The following is a 17,310-nucleotide window of genomic DNA, read 5'->3' as shown; positions in this document are numbered from 1 at the left end:
ACTGCGTGTTTGCTCTTTATGTTCTCAGCATCCTCCCCAACATCCTGAGGAGTGCGGTCTCCTCAGGAATGGCACAGCACGGCAGTGTTTTTATCTGCCATAAACTGCATCCCAGTTCTTGATTTCGGGAGACGGCACTAGGCGGGTATTTGGAGGACAGTGTCCTTAGCTTAGCTTAAATGAATATTCCAAATTGTAACAGAGAACGAAAAACCACCATCACCAGACCTCTCAGCCATCTTGCTAGGGTCTTGCAAGGGTGCAGGGCTGGGCTGCAGGGTCGTGGACAGGGGAGGGGAAGAATCCGCACTCAGCCCTAGGGAGCTGATTGGGAGAGTGTCACCCTGGGCTTTTCTGCCCCAGGGCCAAATCGGTTTTGCCTCTGGAGCTGTGCTGGGGGCTGGAAGTCTGGAATGAACCCTCCAGACCCAGCAAGTCAGAAGGTCATTACCAGGCCACTCACACGGAGCCCAGACAAGAGGCAGGGGCCGGAGGAGTGGGAAGGGGAGACAATTTAGAGAATCTGCAGAAAGAATGCCGAGATTTCGAGCAAGGGAGACATGTTAAGTGGGAATGTACTGTATATACACATAAATACTCTCGTTTTACACACATATGACAGTCGGTATTTTCTTGATTATTTGATGGTTATAATTCCTAAGGGCCTCCCTAGGATCCACAGCCCAGATCCCTGTTTTTCTCCACACTTCCTACCGTGGGGGGAGGCGATGGAGGAGAAATGCCAGAAACACTGCCCTCGGAATCGAGGACAGCACCACAACTCAGACAAGAGGAGGGGAAAAGGGGAGAGTGTATTTACAGCATTTAGTTTATTAACGCAACTGAATGGGGCGGTGAAGGAAGGAGAGCTTGCTGTTGCTGTTTGGCATGGGAGGTCTTTTTGCGGCCATCACCAACCTGCCACTGCTGCTCTCTGGATGCCCAACCCCTAAGCAGTGGGTTCTTCAGAAGCCCAGCACCATTTTGCAAAGACTCAGTTCTTTGACTCACAGGAAGGTAGGGCACCGGTGGCCGAAACTTCATCCTCTAACCCCAAGAATACCTGTGAAAGCCTGCTGTCTTCCCCCTTCTTCAGATGATTAACCTCTTTCAGTGGCAGTCCGATTCATACGCAGTGCATGCAAGGTCTTGCTATCACACTTCTGGGTGCGCTCCCATCGGTCTGGTTGGTTCTTAAACACCTAAGAACGCTGCACACGCTGAGGGCCTCTCCCAGGCAAACACACGGCCAGGCTGGGTCTGGACTGTGACTGCAGCCCTGCTTTGCAGGCCTAGGGGATCTTCCTGGAAGCACTCTGTTGAGTGCTTGCACCTTGCTTCCCCCCACCCGCAGGGGAGACAGACGGTGGTGGAGGTGAGGACTGAGGCTACAGAGGCGGGGTAACTGGGCCCAGCTCCCCCGAGTAGTGGGTGATGAGACTGGTCTTGAATCCAGACCCAAGAGGCCCAGAAGTGTGCATCTAATTTGGGCGGATCACTTCCTACAGGTTCAACACTGTAAAGTCATCGGCATCACAGGCCCGTCTTGGAGGTGCCGGAAGGTTTAAAGCACTGAACCCAAATCTCCCAGGTCCTCAAAGTCAGGCATTTAACCAGAGCAACACAGCCAGGCTTCTGAGTTTTTATTTTCTAAGTTTGTTTTTTGCTATTTATTTTTACAATCCTCAGTGGCCAGGTTGCTACAGGGGATCGGCAGCAAAACCCGAGTAGGCTCTGCCTCTGACGGTGAAGACGAAGACTCAGCACGTCACGGGGGACACTCCTGCCGCAGATGCAGGTAGGACCAAGGCCCCAAGCTGACAGGAGCCTTGGGGGCACAGTTTTCTGAGCAGGCGCGGTTTCTGACAGGTGCTGACACTTTACAGTGTAAACAGGACACTCTGCTAAACAAGCCAAGGCGAGCGGGCCAGGTTCACACCACGTTCCCGGCTGCCCTCCCTCTGCAGCCCGCAGCCCGGCTGACAAGGAAGGAAAACCACCGCCAGAGACAGAAGGTGGGTCGTTACCCTCTCAGAATTCACAACACAGAGAGTCGGAAGCGGCTAAAAGGTGAGTAACAATACCACAACGTTTTTATAAAGACAATGGAAACGAGAAGGGGGCTCATTAAATACATTCACTTTGGCTTTCTTCCCACAACGAAATACTCGACGTGACCAACATTACTGTGGATTGCTCTGGTTCCTGTAGGAGTACCGTATTTTAGCACCATTTATGAGAAGACAGATCAAGGCATTTTTCACTATACAAAAGGTCTTGAGTACAAAAAATTATTTTAAAGTTCAGAATTAAGCTCAACCACCCCCAAAAGATTGCCGAGACCGTGGTTATCTCCAGCCCCGTATCCTTTCCTTGGATTACCCATGTTTCGGCGTTCTCACCCCTGACCCACAACTACACCCAAGAAATCAACAAGAATGCGATAAAGCTCTGGTCAGTGTTCTCCCTATTAATGAGTATTCAAAATATGGAAATATACAGATGGCCATAAAGGCCTGGGAACAGAGATATACGCAATAAATGGCTTGTTGATATGACTTTCCACTACAATTATCTCCAGACTTAATGACCACTCTGTATAGTTCAATTATGCCTACTAACCCATTCCACCATTCCCGGTAACAAATATCAATTTACCATGAAAAGAAAAAAATGCAAACGGGACAGCTCACCTTCACCCTCCCAAATGTGGCCGGGTCTCAGGCTGTGGGACCTCGCGTACGTGAGAACGTCCCAATGCGACTGCAGGCCAGCAAGCAGGCACATTCATACACACGCACACGTCCCTTCTGGTCACGGCCGAGCCTGCCTTGCTCCTACTGCTGCTGCTACCAAGGGTGGGAGGAGCCAAGCCAGTTTAGTGTTGTGCTTCTCACAGCTCCAAGTTATTAACTGGATCACACAGGTATCAATCATCAGCTGCCCATGTCTTAATTCACTGCGTAACTCAGCAGTGGCTCCCTGATCTCTCCAGTCCCTCAGAAGACATCACCAAGAAGTTTTTCCGAAAGAGTTAAGCATTACATAGTCTCCTTCTGTTAAGTAGGGGACTTTAGAACTTTAGAAAACTTAGAACTTTAGAACTTTAGAAAACTTTAGAACTTTAGAAAAAGGAGTTTGCAGAATCCACGCACAGAAGTCTTCCACTGGTTCAGATTTTTATCCTTGTATGACGTAAGCCATGGAGGTCTGTCAGGCGTCTGTTGTTTTGTTTTTAAAAGGCATTTTTAATCTAAAATCAGTTCCTCCTTCTTCAGTTCACTTCGTACAGTTCCTTGAGCTTGACACTGTGCCCTGCCTGTGCTCAACTATTTGGGGGTTCTATACCTTTCACACACGTTTCAGATTCAGATTCACTCCACACACATTCAGGGCTTCCTTTTTATTGCTTTTAAGGAGATACAGATCTTTTTAAAAAGGCACCTATGTATTTTTGTGTATGCCTACAAATAACATTCCCCGGAGGTTTACACTTCTGAAAACACTTTCTGGCTTTCAAAGGGGGAGTACCTGCCAAGTCTTGCTTTAGAAAGAGAGAGAGAGAGGAAAACAATCAAACTTTAACACCAAAAAGGAGAAAAAGCCAGGAAGTCTATCTGAGTCCTACTTCTGTGCTGTGAGGTAAGAATCCTAGATCATTAAAGGGGAGAGAGCACCTAACCGTCACCATCTGGAAGCTCTTCAAAAAGCAGACTACAAACTCTCAAGTGAAAGAGCACCTTGGGGTGAAGAGGGCAGGAGGAATAACACAGCCTCTTAAAAAACAAAGGAAAACACAAGCACATAAAAACCAACAAAGGTGTTTCTTCCTGACAGAGGTGTGAGATTCAGGTGGCCTGAGATTTTACTTGATAAGCTCTAGAATTGGAGGGAAAAAAGAATAATGAAAGAAAACAAAGGCAATGTCTGTTTTCCACAATCAGAGAAAAACACCAGTATTTATCAGATATTAACCGAATGTGTACAGAATAACAAAAGTGTAAATGGCTCTATCTAGACAGCAGGGTCAATCCTGTTCTGTGCCTTTAAAGCATTTTTGGATATGCTGGATTCTAAGGAAGAGGAACTGACATTTCAGATCAAATCCCCGCCCCTCCCCCCCCCCCCCGACGCTGAGATCATAAGTGAAAGAGCACACATTGGCAGCTTGTTCTCAGCTGCCACCCTCACTGTTCCATGTGTTATGAGTGAAATCAATGGATGCTGTAAATGTAGGAGCTTAGCAGGTGAGGAGGGGAAGTGGGAAAAGTTCTCAGTGAGCAGAGTTAATTCCATGGAACTTGTTACAGGGAAATTCTTTTAGGTTTAATGCACCTTAAATGAGCTCAAAGGTTTAAGTCACGCCTGTTTAAGGTAGACATTATCCTTCTGCCAAGACCATAGGGTCCAAACCACTGAACTCCTGCAATAAACTCTGGGACAGAAAGTAAGCACAGTGTCATTCCTACTACCTTCCTTTTTCTGGAACACTATCATTTTAGAAATTCCCTCTGAGTAGATCATCCTCCTGAATCCATTTTGGTCTCAGTTCAATTTCAATTCTGCTGATGTCACCTGACTAGGCCAAGACCAGGAATGAAAAATGGAATTAAAACTTGGGGCGACTGTAGTTGCATGTTGCAACAAAAAGAAACATTTTTAAAGTTGGCCAATCATCTATATTTCCTGAAGTACTGTTTCTTTGAAAGTTTTACTTCTCTTATGCTGTGATCCCTCTAAGCCTGGATGGCAGTCTGAGAGCAGAGTGTAATAAGGCCTTGGGACAGAGAGCAACTTAAACGCACCCTTGTGAATTTTTATCAGTGGGGTGGTTAAGACCACAATTTCTGCACACACTCTAACAATATCACACACAGGAACAAGAAAAAAGTATGAAACATAAACAAGCTGCCCAGAAGCCCAGCTCAACTCAAGTTCACTAAGATTAGAACATTCTCAAAACGCAAAGACAGGTGATCATGAGTATTATTAAATCCAGCAGCGGCTATGCACCAACGGTTAGATGGACACAGACTCCTACTGCCTTATACAACCTAAGTGTTTGAAGTTGTGCTTTTAAAAATGTTCAGGAATGAACGGTAAGCATTTCCTGTTGTAAGTTACATGAAAAATGAGTTCCATAAAATGAAGCATCAAAGCCAACAAGAATTCGTCAGTTTTACTTTCACTTGGCTTCTAGGTGCCTCCTTATTTGAGGCACCACTGCATTTCACAGTGAAAAGCAAAGCCTCTCAACACATTCACACCATTTAGAGCAGAATTTAATTCAAACGCTCCAATGAATAAGTAGCTACGGAAACGTGGTGAATACTATTGATGAGGTAATGGGGAAAATATCAATATTGATGTAACCGTCTGCATAGTTTTATGTGTCCTCTGAGTTTTCTCAACCAAGAATTTTAATTTTTAAGTGAAAGCAAAACTAACACTATCACAAAAGGTTTGCCCCTCTGAGAAAAAAACAACAATGGATTAGATAGCTTATAAACTATAAGCTTAAATTGGACCAAATAAAGATCTTACTTACTATAAAATAAAGCTCAGTGCTTCAGGGTAACACCACGTCCACAAATACTGAGCCAATTCAGATGCCACTGACAGTCCTAAAGAGTGACACGTCCCGTCCCTTGCGCCGTGGCCACAGTACACGCCCCACGTGGATGGTTCGGGCCCTGATGCAGACCACGCTCAGCTGGGCTGCCCTGTCCAGCCCCCAGGCACCACCCTAGCCTGTGACATGCAATCACTCATGGCCAGAACACCGCCTCCCCAGGGCATAGCCAAATCAAGGGCAGATGCAGCTCGGCCACGCTGCTGCAGTCAGTTTTAAGCACACGCTCTGTTTAAACTTACCGAGAAGAAGCCTGAGACGCTTTGCTGTTATTCATCCAACAGAGGAGCCACACAGATTTGGCAACGGAAGCATTCTCCAAAAAAATAATCACTTGGCCTTGGTCTCCTCTAAAACAGGTGGATCTAAGCCTTGTTCTGACTATAAAATGGTGGATCCATGGAAGTGGAGACTAAGGAGCAGCCCCGATCCTAGAGAGCAACGAGCTGCGCTCACCCGCCAACTACCCAGTGCCTGCACCCAGCGCCTGCACCCAGCGCCTGCACCCAGCACGAGACCTGGTGTGTTCCCAACCGCAGGCGTTTGTCACGTTCTTCAGAGTCAGGACGTCCTGCTGCCACTGCCTCTTCCTGCAGCTCCCTCTCCAGCCTTTAAATAACTCACTATTGGGGACCCAGTTCTTAACCTTCCATTAGACAATCTGCTTAGAACAGCTTTAATTAACATGTAAATCCAAACCACTGCTCGATGAGACTATCAGAGGATGTTACGGCTGGGCCGCTGACAAGCTTTGTCCCAGAACTCTACCATATAAGCAGACCGCGTAGGTGCACAGGAAGGGCACTGCAGAGACCCATCACCACCAAAACAAAAAAATTACCATCTTTAAAAAAAAACGGAAAGCCAGTTTACTATTAGAGAGAGCTCTGAACATATTCCTCTCCAGAATAAGTCTCCTCTGATACAAATGTGTTTGTTTATGGAGATGTAGTCTGCACCTTTCAACAGGTGTGCTCTGAAGGCCCCCAGTGAAACACAGTGCATCATAGGTGAGGGAAAAAACTTGATTAATTCTGATTATCAAAAGCTAGTCTTCAGAACATTCCAGTCCAGCTTGGCTCACAAGGCCCAAGAGTCCTCAGAGGTCACTCCAAGGGACCTGCAGTCCCAAGGACCGAGCCGCGTCACCAGGCTGTCCAGGAGTGTCTCACAGACTCGTCTCCTCACACACTCTGACGGGGATGTTGTAGTGCCGGTCATCTTCGGCGATCAGCGTCACCACCGGCCAGTCCCTGGGGGGGTCGGTGGGATAGACGGTGATGAACTCTTCAGTGCTGTACTTGGAGAGCCGGTACACCTGAATGGTGTGGCGCACAGCGTAGGCGAGAAGGAACATTTCAACCTGGGGGAAGAGCAAACACTGAAGGATGTGGCGGGAAGCCACGGTGAAGGATAGGGCTCTCCACCCACTCCCACCCTGGTGTCCCCGAGGTGCATGGCATGGCTCAGCCACAACCGTTCTTCCTCCCCGTGGGCCCAGCCCCAGTCCTTTTGTATATATGGGTCGTTATAAACAAGCACATCATCAAGAAGAGATCCTATGTCTGATCAGGGACTCGTGTAGAGAATATGCAAAGAACACCTTACAACTCGACAGTAAAAAAGCAAATAACCAGTTTAAAAATTGGGCAAAAGACTTGAACAGATATTTCTCCAAAGAAGATATGCAAATACCAGTAAGTACGTGAAAAGTCATCAGGGAAATGCAAACCGAACCCACAATGAGAAACCACTTCCCACCCACTCGAATGGCTACAATCAAACAGATAATCACTGGGGGTGACTGCTTAACAGGCACCAGGTTTTCTCTCAGGGGAAGGAAAGTTTTGGAACTTGACACAGGTGATGGTCACACAACACCGCAGATGTACCGAAAGTGACTGAGTTGTACACTTTAAAATGGTTAATTTTGTGTTATATGAACTTCACCTCAATTAAAAAAAAAAAAAAAACAAGACCCTTCAGAGGACTCTTCCAAGAGCTTGGTCTATTTGTTTACTGGAGCCAAGGGTACTGATCCCATCCACCACACTACAGAAGCAAGCCCAGGCTGAGATAACCACGGCGGTTATAAAATACGTTCACAATTCTTTGGCACTCCTCACTTGAATGTGGGAAGGATTAAGTGACTTGCTTCTAACAAACAGAATAGAGTGTAATTGACCGTGCGTGACTCGCAAGACTAGATCATAGAAGGCACTGGAGCTTCCTCCTTGCTCTCTTCTTGGATCCCTTTCTGAGAGAAGCCAGCCGCCATGTCACAAGGACACCCAAGCAGCCCTATGGAAAGCCCCACATGGTGAGGAACAGAATCCTCCCACCACCTCCCAGCGAAGGGACTGAGGCCTCCTGCCAACAGCCAGGTGAGCGTGCCATACTGGAAGTGGCCCCTCCAGCCCCAATCACGCCCTCAGATGACTGCAGCCCTGAACAAGATCCAACTGCAGCCTCCCGAGACCCTCGACTCCTGGCTCACAAAAACTGGGATGAGGTTTGGCGGCTGAAGCTGCTGTTTGGGCCAATATACTCCCAAAGGTACAGCTCACCTGTTCAAGGCCACCGGCGTGCCCCACCTGGTTCAGATGGTTCCTCAGCAGCTGTCCGGGGTCACCTGACGTGTCCCGAGCAAACAGAAGCACAGAGAAGAACGGCACTTCCCTTCCCTTCTCTTTATCATCATATAGTTCGATGGCTCTGTTTAGCATGAGAAATTTCACAGCTTCATAGAGGCTGTACTCCTCTTCTTCATTCGTGAACAGTTCATCACAAGCTATCTGCCTCGCTTCGGCAGTTCTCAGTTCAGCCAAGTCTGTCCACTGTAATAAGAAAGTTACATAATAATTAAATTGTTTCTCTAAAAGTCCCTGGTAAAATTCCACACGATGAGCACAAAATTATTTTCAAGATAGGCAGGCAACCATGGGTCACGTACCAACGCTCAATGCTCAAGCTTCCAGCTCAAACAATGGCACTCTTTAGACCTCACAAATTCCTTATTCACTTCTTCCCCCACTAACTTGAAACAAAAGTATAATGTACTAAGGAGAACTCTAGGGCCATGGAATGGAAATTTCAACTCCCCTGCCTTCCCAGGCAAAGAGATCAAACCGGTCAATCAGAAATACTTACAGGAGAGCTAACATGCGTGTGTGAGGCCCGTGTGAGACGCTGTGAAGCGAAGCTGAAACTACTCCTCCCCCTTAAGGGGTTTACGGCAGCCGTTACCACCCAGAAACACCAAGCCAACCCTCAAACATGGAGATGCACCAGGAAGACTGCGGGGTATCCTGAGTATCTGTTTACTAAACTTATTCTTCTAACCTCTTAAATATACACTTGAGTTTCAAATGAATAAATCCACTCCGGAAATTCTTACCGACTTCTGATTCAGAGTAAAGCAGAGGATCAGGTATTCAGCTAACATAAGCAAACTCTTTAAGTGAAAAAGAAAACCCTATAAACATATGTGCTTTTAAGTTAAAGTGAACGAGGATAGGAGGTGCCAACATAAAACTAATCCTTATGAATAACCAGTAACTACTGCTCCTCCCCAAAACCATTAACATTTTAAATACAAGAGTAAGTGTTAATAGTAATGACTGTGCCACCGGACTCGCTCCAATATTTGGGTTGCAAGCTGGAACACCTCATATTTTCCAGAAGGGGACCAAGCTGGCAGGCAAGAACGCAGCTCTGGGGTCAGAGAGTCAGGGTGGAATACAGGCCTTGCCACCGAGCAGCTGGTGGCTTCTGCAGGGCCTCCGTCTCCTCATCTGCAAAGTGAGGATACCACAGCAACGATACCCAGGTAGTCGTGAGGATTAAACAATGTATCAAACTTTTAGTGTGCAGCCTGGCACATACAAAGTGCTAACGATGCCGGCTCAGAGGCTTTTTTTTTTTTTTTTTTTTTTGGCTCAGAGTGTTAATGTATAATTTTAATGTTATTACAAACTGGAATCACTTAAACATTCCCCCAAATGAGGATCTAGTTACAGTAGGCACAGCTAATAAAGCAACCTCACAAGAACTTAAAAGAGTTAAAAAGGAAGCTGTCACCAGTGGCTGAGCTGAAGAGCCTTCCTGTTCACTCCCACAGGGCCAGAGCCTTATGCTCAACCCCCTGCTAACCCAGGGCCTGGGCAGGCGCAGGTCCCCCAGCCCCCTTGAATCCTGTGCTCTGCTCCAACAGGCAGCAAGAACAGACCCCCTCTCCCCTTCTCTTGCTCCCATTTCTTCATCACTGGTCTTCCTTCAACAGTATAGTTTCCAGTACACATTTCTCATGTTTGTAAATAAAAACTAGGCTCCAGGAACTCAGGGCCCTCCACTCATTCAACAAAATATTGACCAAATGCCTATTAGGTGCCAGGCTCAGCACCCGGCACTGGCTGTAAAGGAATCGACAGGACAGTCTCTGGTGAAGCTGAAAGTCTCATGGGGGCAGACCACAGTCAAGTGAACAGATCAACAACCAGGGTATGTGCTGGGGGAATCCCGAAAGCCGATGCCTGACACCTCCTTACCGGCCTCCCTCCTCCATCTACAAAGCCTGGAGCAACTAACAGGCCCTCAATCCCGGGTCCCTGGTGAGGAGAGCTTTTAGGCTGCTCAAAGGCCAGCGACCTAGAGTTCTGTGTGGGCCAGTGTGCAAGCAGGATATCGACCCACATAAGGCAGCGGAAAGCCACAGAAGAGGGAGCATTTAATAACCAAATCACTGGGAATCAGCAGACCAAGTTCCTCCTCACAATTCTGCTTCAGAAAAACCCTCAGGACAGTTGTCAAAGGACAAGTTACTAAATCTGCTCCCCTGGAAAATCATCATGAAAGAAAACAAGTCTAATAAATATGGACAGAATCTTAAAACATGAACATAATTGGGAAGAATTTAATAAATGTGAATTCGTTATCACTGATAATCCTGTAAGAGACATGGACTAAATGATATCCCTGAAACTTGTCAGAACTGAAGAAAAGACTACATTTGTACGGTTTCCTTTAAACAAAGTTAAACGTTTCATTAAACACATCATCTCCTCCGAGAATACACGATGTTGATATTTCTTCATTTTACCGAACACTTCATAGGAAGTGTTTGTGTTCGTTTAGAATTATTTTGCCTAAAAACCAGCCAAGAGCGTGTGGTAATCCACTAAGTGAAGACCAAGAAGTGGTGTGCTGGGGCACCCGGGAGTGAGAGCTTTGCACTTATCACAGAAAGGAAACTACATGTTCCAAACCTTCTTCCTCAGTAAAGTGAGGGACTCCTTAATTTTATCAACCAGGGCCTCGCTCTTCCCCTCAAACTTCAGTCCAAGCTTCCACTGCTTGATCCAGCTGTATTTGCTTATGAGTTTTTCTGGTAACTAGAGTATCAAGAAACAGAGAGAGAAAAATGTTAGCATTCCAGAAAGGCCATCACACGATCCAAGCTATAAGAAACAATGAAGCCTACAAGACCTACCTTCGTTTCCAGAATTAATTCCTGCACATCTGTCTGGGTTTAGGACGGCGGACCTAAATCTGGAAGTCAGGATCTCGGAAAGACCCACCCTGAGGAGGGCTTCTACAGTGAAATGGCAGTTTTGGTTGAAACCCAAAGGCACAATGTACCTGGCTGGGTTCCAGCCGCGGGCAGGAACATTCCACAGCACTTTGTAAGGGTACGTGAAGGCAGTGTTCACACCAGGTCTTCGCATAAACCACCCAAGCAGCTGCGGGGCTCACTGGTGCCTCCCTACCACTCCCTAATGCCTGACTCAGGAAGGCGCTTTGGGCCTGTGAGATGGTCCAGGATAGGGTAAAAACCTGTTCCTTTCCTGACTAGGAAAAGAAAACCTAACTTCTGATACTTACACTATCATCAAAGTTTTAATATTAGAAAGAAACACTATGGTATCTAGTTTAACTAATCAGTGTAGTAAGATAGAAAATACAACTGAGAACAAGATGCAGGGGTTAAGGGAGTTGTGATGGGCTAGCTCATTAGAGAACTGACAGCTCAACTATTATTTTGCCTGTTTCCTTTTTTTTCCTGGAGCGTTTGCTATTTTGTTTTCCCCTCATCATCAATAGAATTTGGAGTCTGAAAAGCAAGCTGGGACATAACCGGATCGATGTCAGCATGGGACCTCAGACTTTCCCAACAGTCTTGGAGAAATCCATATAATTAGGCCGGGCACAGGCATGTCCCTTCAGTGCTATAAAATGCAGAAAGGAAAAAAGAGTTCACCTCCAAGTCAAAAGATCATTAGAGAATAATTAATTCCTCCCTAGAACCTGAGTTTGTTTAACAGTTATAATACAGTTTTAAATGAGGCCATGTGTTCAGTTCTCCTGGAATCTAAGGCTCTGAAGACCCTTGCATGAACGGGAACTCCAGTTTTACCTTCCCTTTACAGCAGTCATGTGAAACTACAGTGGTTTCATCTCTACAAAAAAACAAAACCACAACAGGGACGTAAATTCCTCTTCAGGTGGTTATCACAATGATGGCATTAATGGGGGAGGGGCTGTGTTCTCATCTTCTTACGATGACAAATGACCACCCACCCAAGAGCAGCCCAGCTCTGTGCCCACACTGTCCTACATTTCAGCAACATGTGGGCAGTTCTGCTGCCAACTTTTCTCTCAGGTTCTCTGGTTTATCACCAGACTCTAAAATGCCCTCAAGTGGCAATAAGCTGAAATCACAACTGGGCACAGAGAAGTGCAGTGAGCAGAAAATACTGGCTACGCAGATGTGAGCTGGGAAACGGCGTGGAAGGAAGCCCAGAAAACATAAGCATCACGTGATGTTGTGTATGTACCTAAAAAGCAGGCACGATGCTCAATTACTCAAGAGACCCCAACGATCTAACTACACCGAGCAAAACCCAAAAAAAAGTCCGTTTCCTCATTCCTTCCACGCATGGGCCAAAGTATTGCTGGAATAATTATCAAGGGCTGTATATGCTGGGAGCTGTGGGGAGCCTGGAGAAAGCCCCAAACTGAGGTGTGAAAAGAAACTATGAGGAAAGAATAATGGAGCTGAAATTCTTTACTCAGATGAAAAAAATGAGGATAGCTTTAAATGCTTTCAGGGGGTCATGACACATACGACACACACACACAGCCATTCTTTTACACTACACACACGGAGACTGGACTTCTGTTGGGGTAAGGGAGACGTAAAGAAGAAACAATGAAAAACAAGAAACAATGACAGGAAATACTTAATAAAGTATTAAACTGCCTAATTAGCTTAGGTATAATTTCATTTGTGACTGAAATATAAAAACAGCCTGTTTTCTCTAGCAAATGTCCACAATTCTCGAAATCAGCACCATGGTTAAAGGGATAGCAAGTAACAAGAATGTGTCACCCCCAAACTGTCTCATGAGTTCTGATATACAGTCTATCCCACCCTAAGCAAGCAAACACTGTCACAGGTCCCACCCACTCAGAGACATTCTAAAACTATGGAACCAAAGGACCCCTGCCCCGAAGGATACCACCTCTTGGGGACCCAGCTGCTGCCCAAGTTTAAGAACAGCCAGACCAAGCCACGTCCAAGGTCAGGGTCACGGTCAGATCATCTGACTGCAGTCAAACACAGAGACTAGGATCTGGACAGAAGCGAGAACGACAGACAGGGAGCCAAGACATGATGACAGGAGATGAGAGGCAGCCGGACTGTCAGACAGGCCACGAACGAGCAAGGCCAGAGGAGCCGAGCAGCACGGGACGAGCAGCCTGGGCTCGCTCGCCTCCACTGAGCTCACGTTAAGGGGAGGGTCTCGGTCTAGCGCTCCTACTTCCCTTGAATCTCCTGAAACCATGCATGTTCTAGGAGAGAGGGAAAATGGCAAAACGCTACAAAGAACATCTCTCCAAATGTAAATGGAAGCAGATACAGCCAGCTACAGGGTGTGTAGCTTCTCTGGGCTCACCGGATTCTTGACGAAGTGCAAGCTGAGGTCAAGGGATGTTTAGCACAGCATGCAGCCTGCAGGCTGGGCCAGGACTGGTTCTGAGTCTACAGACTCACATACAAACTCAGGTGTCCCAGGACCTGCCCGATGCCCAGTGTGAAGAGGTGGGCTACTACAGAGCCTGGGCAGTTCAGGAGACCCTAACAATGCTGAAACTGGTTCCCTCCAACCTGCCTGCTGAGAGCAGCCTTTTTATGTCCCCAGAAGTGGTCAGTGCTCCAAGGACTTCTAAAAGCCCCGTGGACACCAGGACATATGACTGTCACTGGATGCAGGGTAGTGGTCAGAAGAGGCCCTTGGCAATTCAGAAAGATCAAGGATCAGGGTAAACTGAGACAGACTTGTTTGTCAGATAGTTATTGTGTTTATAACAGCGAGCCTACCCCATTTTAAACCCCATACTTTATACCAAGCTGTAACAGCAAGCATGGCCTAATTAACATGACAGGATACAAGTTATTCTGATTTAGTAGGAAGATGGGTAGGAAATGGGCACAGAGACTTTCATACCAAAACTCCTGTAAGACCTTCTTGTTCTGTAGAATTGAGTTAAGTATCACCTGATCTGCTTGTCTTAATCACGAGCGTTAACAAATATTAAGACGCCTCCTTATTACAGTTACACAAGTAGTCTCTGGTAACGGAGAGGCCCCACTTGCGGGGCGAGGCGGTCCGGGTACCCCACCACCACGGTGCACCGCCGGCTTCTGCAGGCCTCACCACCTGGCGGTATTCGTACTTGGTTCCACCCCGACTTCTTCCAGTCACGCTGCACCGCCCTCTCGCTCACCCAACGAGACCCCTGTCAGTGTGGACCTTCCGACAGGAGACAAGGCAGAAGGGCCAGCATGAGAACAGGGGTGGAATGCCATCCACAGGAGGCTGCCTGAGACACCTGGGAGGTGGTTAAAAACTAGTCTGGTCAAGTACGACAACCAAGTCTGTGTACCCCTTCCTGCACTGACACTTCAAATGAGAAGCGTGTGGTGCATCTGTCACCTGCCCAAGACACATAGCAAAACAGACCCTGTCAGGAAAGTGCTCAAATCGAGGGAATCTGCTGGGGGCTGAAGAGTCAACACAGGGACAAGTCTTCTAGTTGGATGAGAGCAAGAAAAGTTTAATAAACTTTCATACTAAACTCACGGACAGGTATGATGTGCTTTTTCTCTCTGACGTGGGCATCTTGGCATTCGAGAAAGGTTAGATGACAAAAATAATACCACTGTGACCAACTAATTATGCTCCCAAGAGAAAAACTCTACTTGTTGACTGATACATACAGAAAAGGGAAGAAATTAGAAAGAGTACTTGAGAATTTCCGCATGACTCAAATGAAGTCAGGAAAACCACCTTAAAGCCCCCATTGCTCATACGCGCAACGTGCTCTCATACCGATCAGAAACCAAGCACAACCTACCTAGACTATTTTTAATTTGGCAGATAACCTTACCCAAATGTATCCTGTTAGTAAAATAAAAATTATGCTTTACTTTCATGGAGCGTATTTTGTATGTTTAATTATGTAGAGCACTGCTTGCACCAGAGTTCCTTGGAAAGTTAAAACTTCAAATTCATTACATCAATTAAGTCCATAAATCTAAGCAGCCCCTTAAAGTAAAAGGCTCAAAGGAAAGCAGCCTAAAATCGAGGAGGATTTTGTCACAATCAATAAATAAAGCTATGGCTGTCAAACAAAAGTTAAAGCAAAATACAGTGACATCACCCATGTCTGCTTCCCAAGCAGTGTCTCATGTCCACAGGCATGCTTTTGACTGACCAACAATTCTGAAATATTTCAGTACTGATATGTCTAATTTGCAAAGCTAAAAATAGCCTAGTGCATCAATTTCTTTTGCTCCTTTCTCAAAAAAAAAAAAAGCTAACACTGAGAAATCTGCTTAAGACGACATATCTTTGGGACTTCCCTGGTGGCGCAGTGGTTAAGAATCTGCCTGCCAATGCAGGGGACACGGGTTCAAGCCCTGGTCTGGGAAGATCCCACGTGCCGCAGAGCACCTAAGCCTGTGCGCCACACCTACTGAGCCCGTGAGCCACAACTCCTGAAGCCCATGCGCCTAGAGCCCGTGCTCAACAAGAGAAGCCACCACAATGAGAAGCCCACGCACCACAGCGAAGAGTAGCCCCCGCTCGCCACAACTAGAGAAAGCCCACGCGTAGCAACGAAGACCCAATGCCGCCAAAAATAAATAAAATAAATTTATATTAAAAAAAGATAATGTATCTTTGATTAGAAGTATCTTTCACAGATATCATTTAAATAGCTTATACACACGTGATTTTACACCAGTTTATAAAGTAGATAATCACCTGAGAGACAGGTGGTATCCTCCACCCACTGATCCTGGTTTTGCTCTTTGAGGGTATGTGATACCCCGTTCACCCAACAGACCTCTAATTAGCTTAACTGCCAACCAGTATCCTCTAAAAGTCTTTATTCTAGGCAAATACCCCAGCTCCTTCAACTGTTCCCCAAAGCAGATGAGCCCTGTCGGGCACACTCCCACCTGTACTGAGGGTACAGGCACAGAGCTGAACTGGGTCCTCAAGATGGGATGTGACCAGTCCTGTTCAAGACAGGGCTGTCACTGCCTGTGTTTTAGAAGCGCTCCTTTTAAGACAGGGCTTCCTTATCACTGCAGGCATCACACATCAGTGGGCTCGTACTGGGCCTGCAATCCATTAAAATCCTGACTCTTCCTTCCCCCCTCATAAGTTGCTGGTAAGGCAGATCTCCCACAGCTAGCACTCTGAGTTTCGGTTTGGGGTTCTGTTTTAATACAGGCGCAAGGTTTCCTATTTTCTTCCAAGTAATGTCATATTGTGACTTCTGCTCAATCGTGCCTGCCCACCAAACTCTTTTGGGGTATTCTATCATCCAACCTATCATGACCTCAAGCTGATGTGTGTCGTGTATCCACGACACACTGATGATGTGACTTCTTGGGGTGTCACGACTAGGCTGCAGATTTAAAACCTTAAAGAGGGCCAGGCCTGGGACACAGCCCCTGACCCTCACCTCCCCAGGGAGCCTCCCCCAGGCTGACAGCAACCGTCTCTCTTCTAGGGTTGCTGCTCTGCCGCCTGCCACGCCAGCTTTCCTATCACTCTGCAGAGGGTGCTGATTCCTTGAATTGGAGCTAGAATCACAGAAATCTGCCTCCTAAAACCCCAGCAGGTTCTCAGATAGTACAATATACAGCCCACTTGGTAGAGACTCCAACACTGAAGTCAAACTGCCCTAAGTGCTTTGAACAAACCCTAAACACCTGCTCTCTAGTTAAGCTGAAGCACTGAAGAAATTTTATCACCTTCCTCTTCTGGGGAAATATCAATCATTTTTAGTCACTTTGCTATGCAAAATCATCTTAGCCACACAAAACTGAATAAACCCACACACTGACGTCACACCGCAGACAGTACAAGCACGTAGCACAGGGCAGAGAAGGGGAAGTCTTTCTCACAAAAGCAACTGGAAACATTGCAGACTCAAACCTGCAGCAGCAGCGTACCAGCGTGAGCTCCGGGTCCTGCAGCCAGGAGGGCAGCGCGGCCGGCTGGCTCATGGCCTGGAAGAGCGTGGCCCTCAGCGCACAGTAATTATCTCCACGGACTCGCCTGATGGAGGTGAATTTCTGAGACACCTCCTCGTAGCCCTGG

At 46.7% G+C, this 17,310-nt stretch overlaps 1 protein-coding gene across 5 annotated transcripts in view; it reads right to left on the bottom strand.

The window, feature by feature from the left end:
* Positions 1 to 2,066: 2,066 nt before the first annotated feature.
* OTULIN (OTU deubiquitinase with linear linkage specificity) overlaps positions 2,067 to 17,310 on the bottom strand; it is a 32,414-nt gene continuing 17,170 nt past the window's right edge. For 2 of the 5 annotated variants that reach the window (XM_067730398.1, XM_067730402.1), the window contains 4 exons: positions 17,163 to 17,306; positions 10,897 to 11,022; positions 8,200 to 8,469; positions 2,067 to 6,995 (listed from right to left, as the gene is read on the bottom strand). In XM_067730398.1, the coding sequence (XP_067586499.1) occupies positions 6,801 to 6,995; positions 8,200 to 8,469; positions 10,897 to 11,022; positions 17,163 to 17,306 (735 nt within the window). In that variant the 3' untranslated portion in view covers positions 2,067 to 6,800. The remainder of the gene's footprint in view (positions 6,996 to 8,199; positions 8,470 to 10,896; positions 11,023 to 17,162; positions 17,307 to 17,310) is intronic. The other 3 variants (XM_067730399.1, XM_067730400.1, XM_067730403.1) reach the window with 3 other exon arrangements.

This window comes from Pseudorca crassidens, chromosome 3 (genome assembly GCF_039906515.1).
Source record: "Pseudorca crassidens isolate mPseCra1 chromosome 3, mPseCra1.hap1, whole genome shotgun sequence".
NCBI classification, from domain to species: Eukaryota; Metazoa; Chordata; class Mammalia; order Artiodactyla; family Delphinidae; genus Pseudorca; species Pseudorca crassidens.
This window is presented reverse-complemented; position numbering and strand designations above follow the sequence as displayed.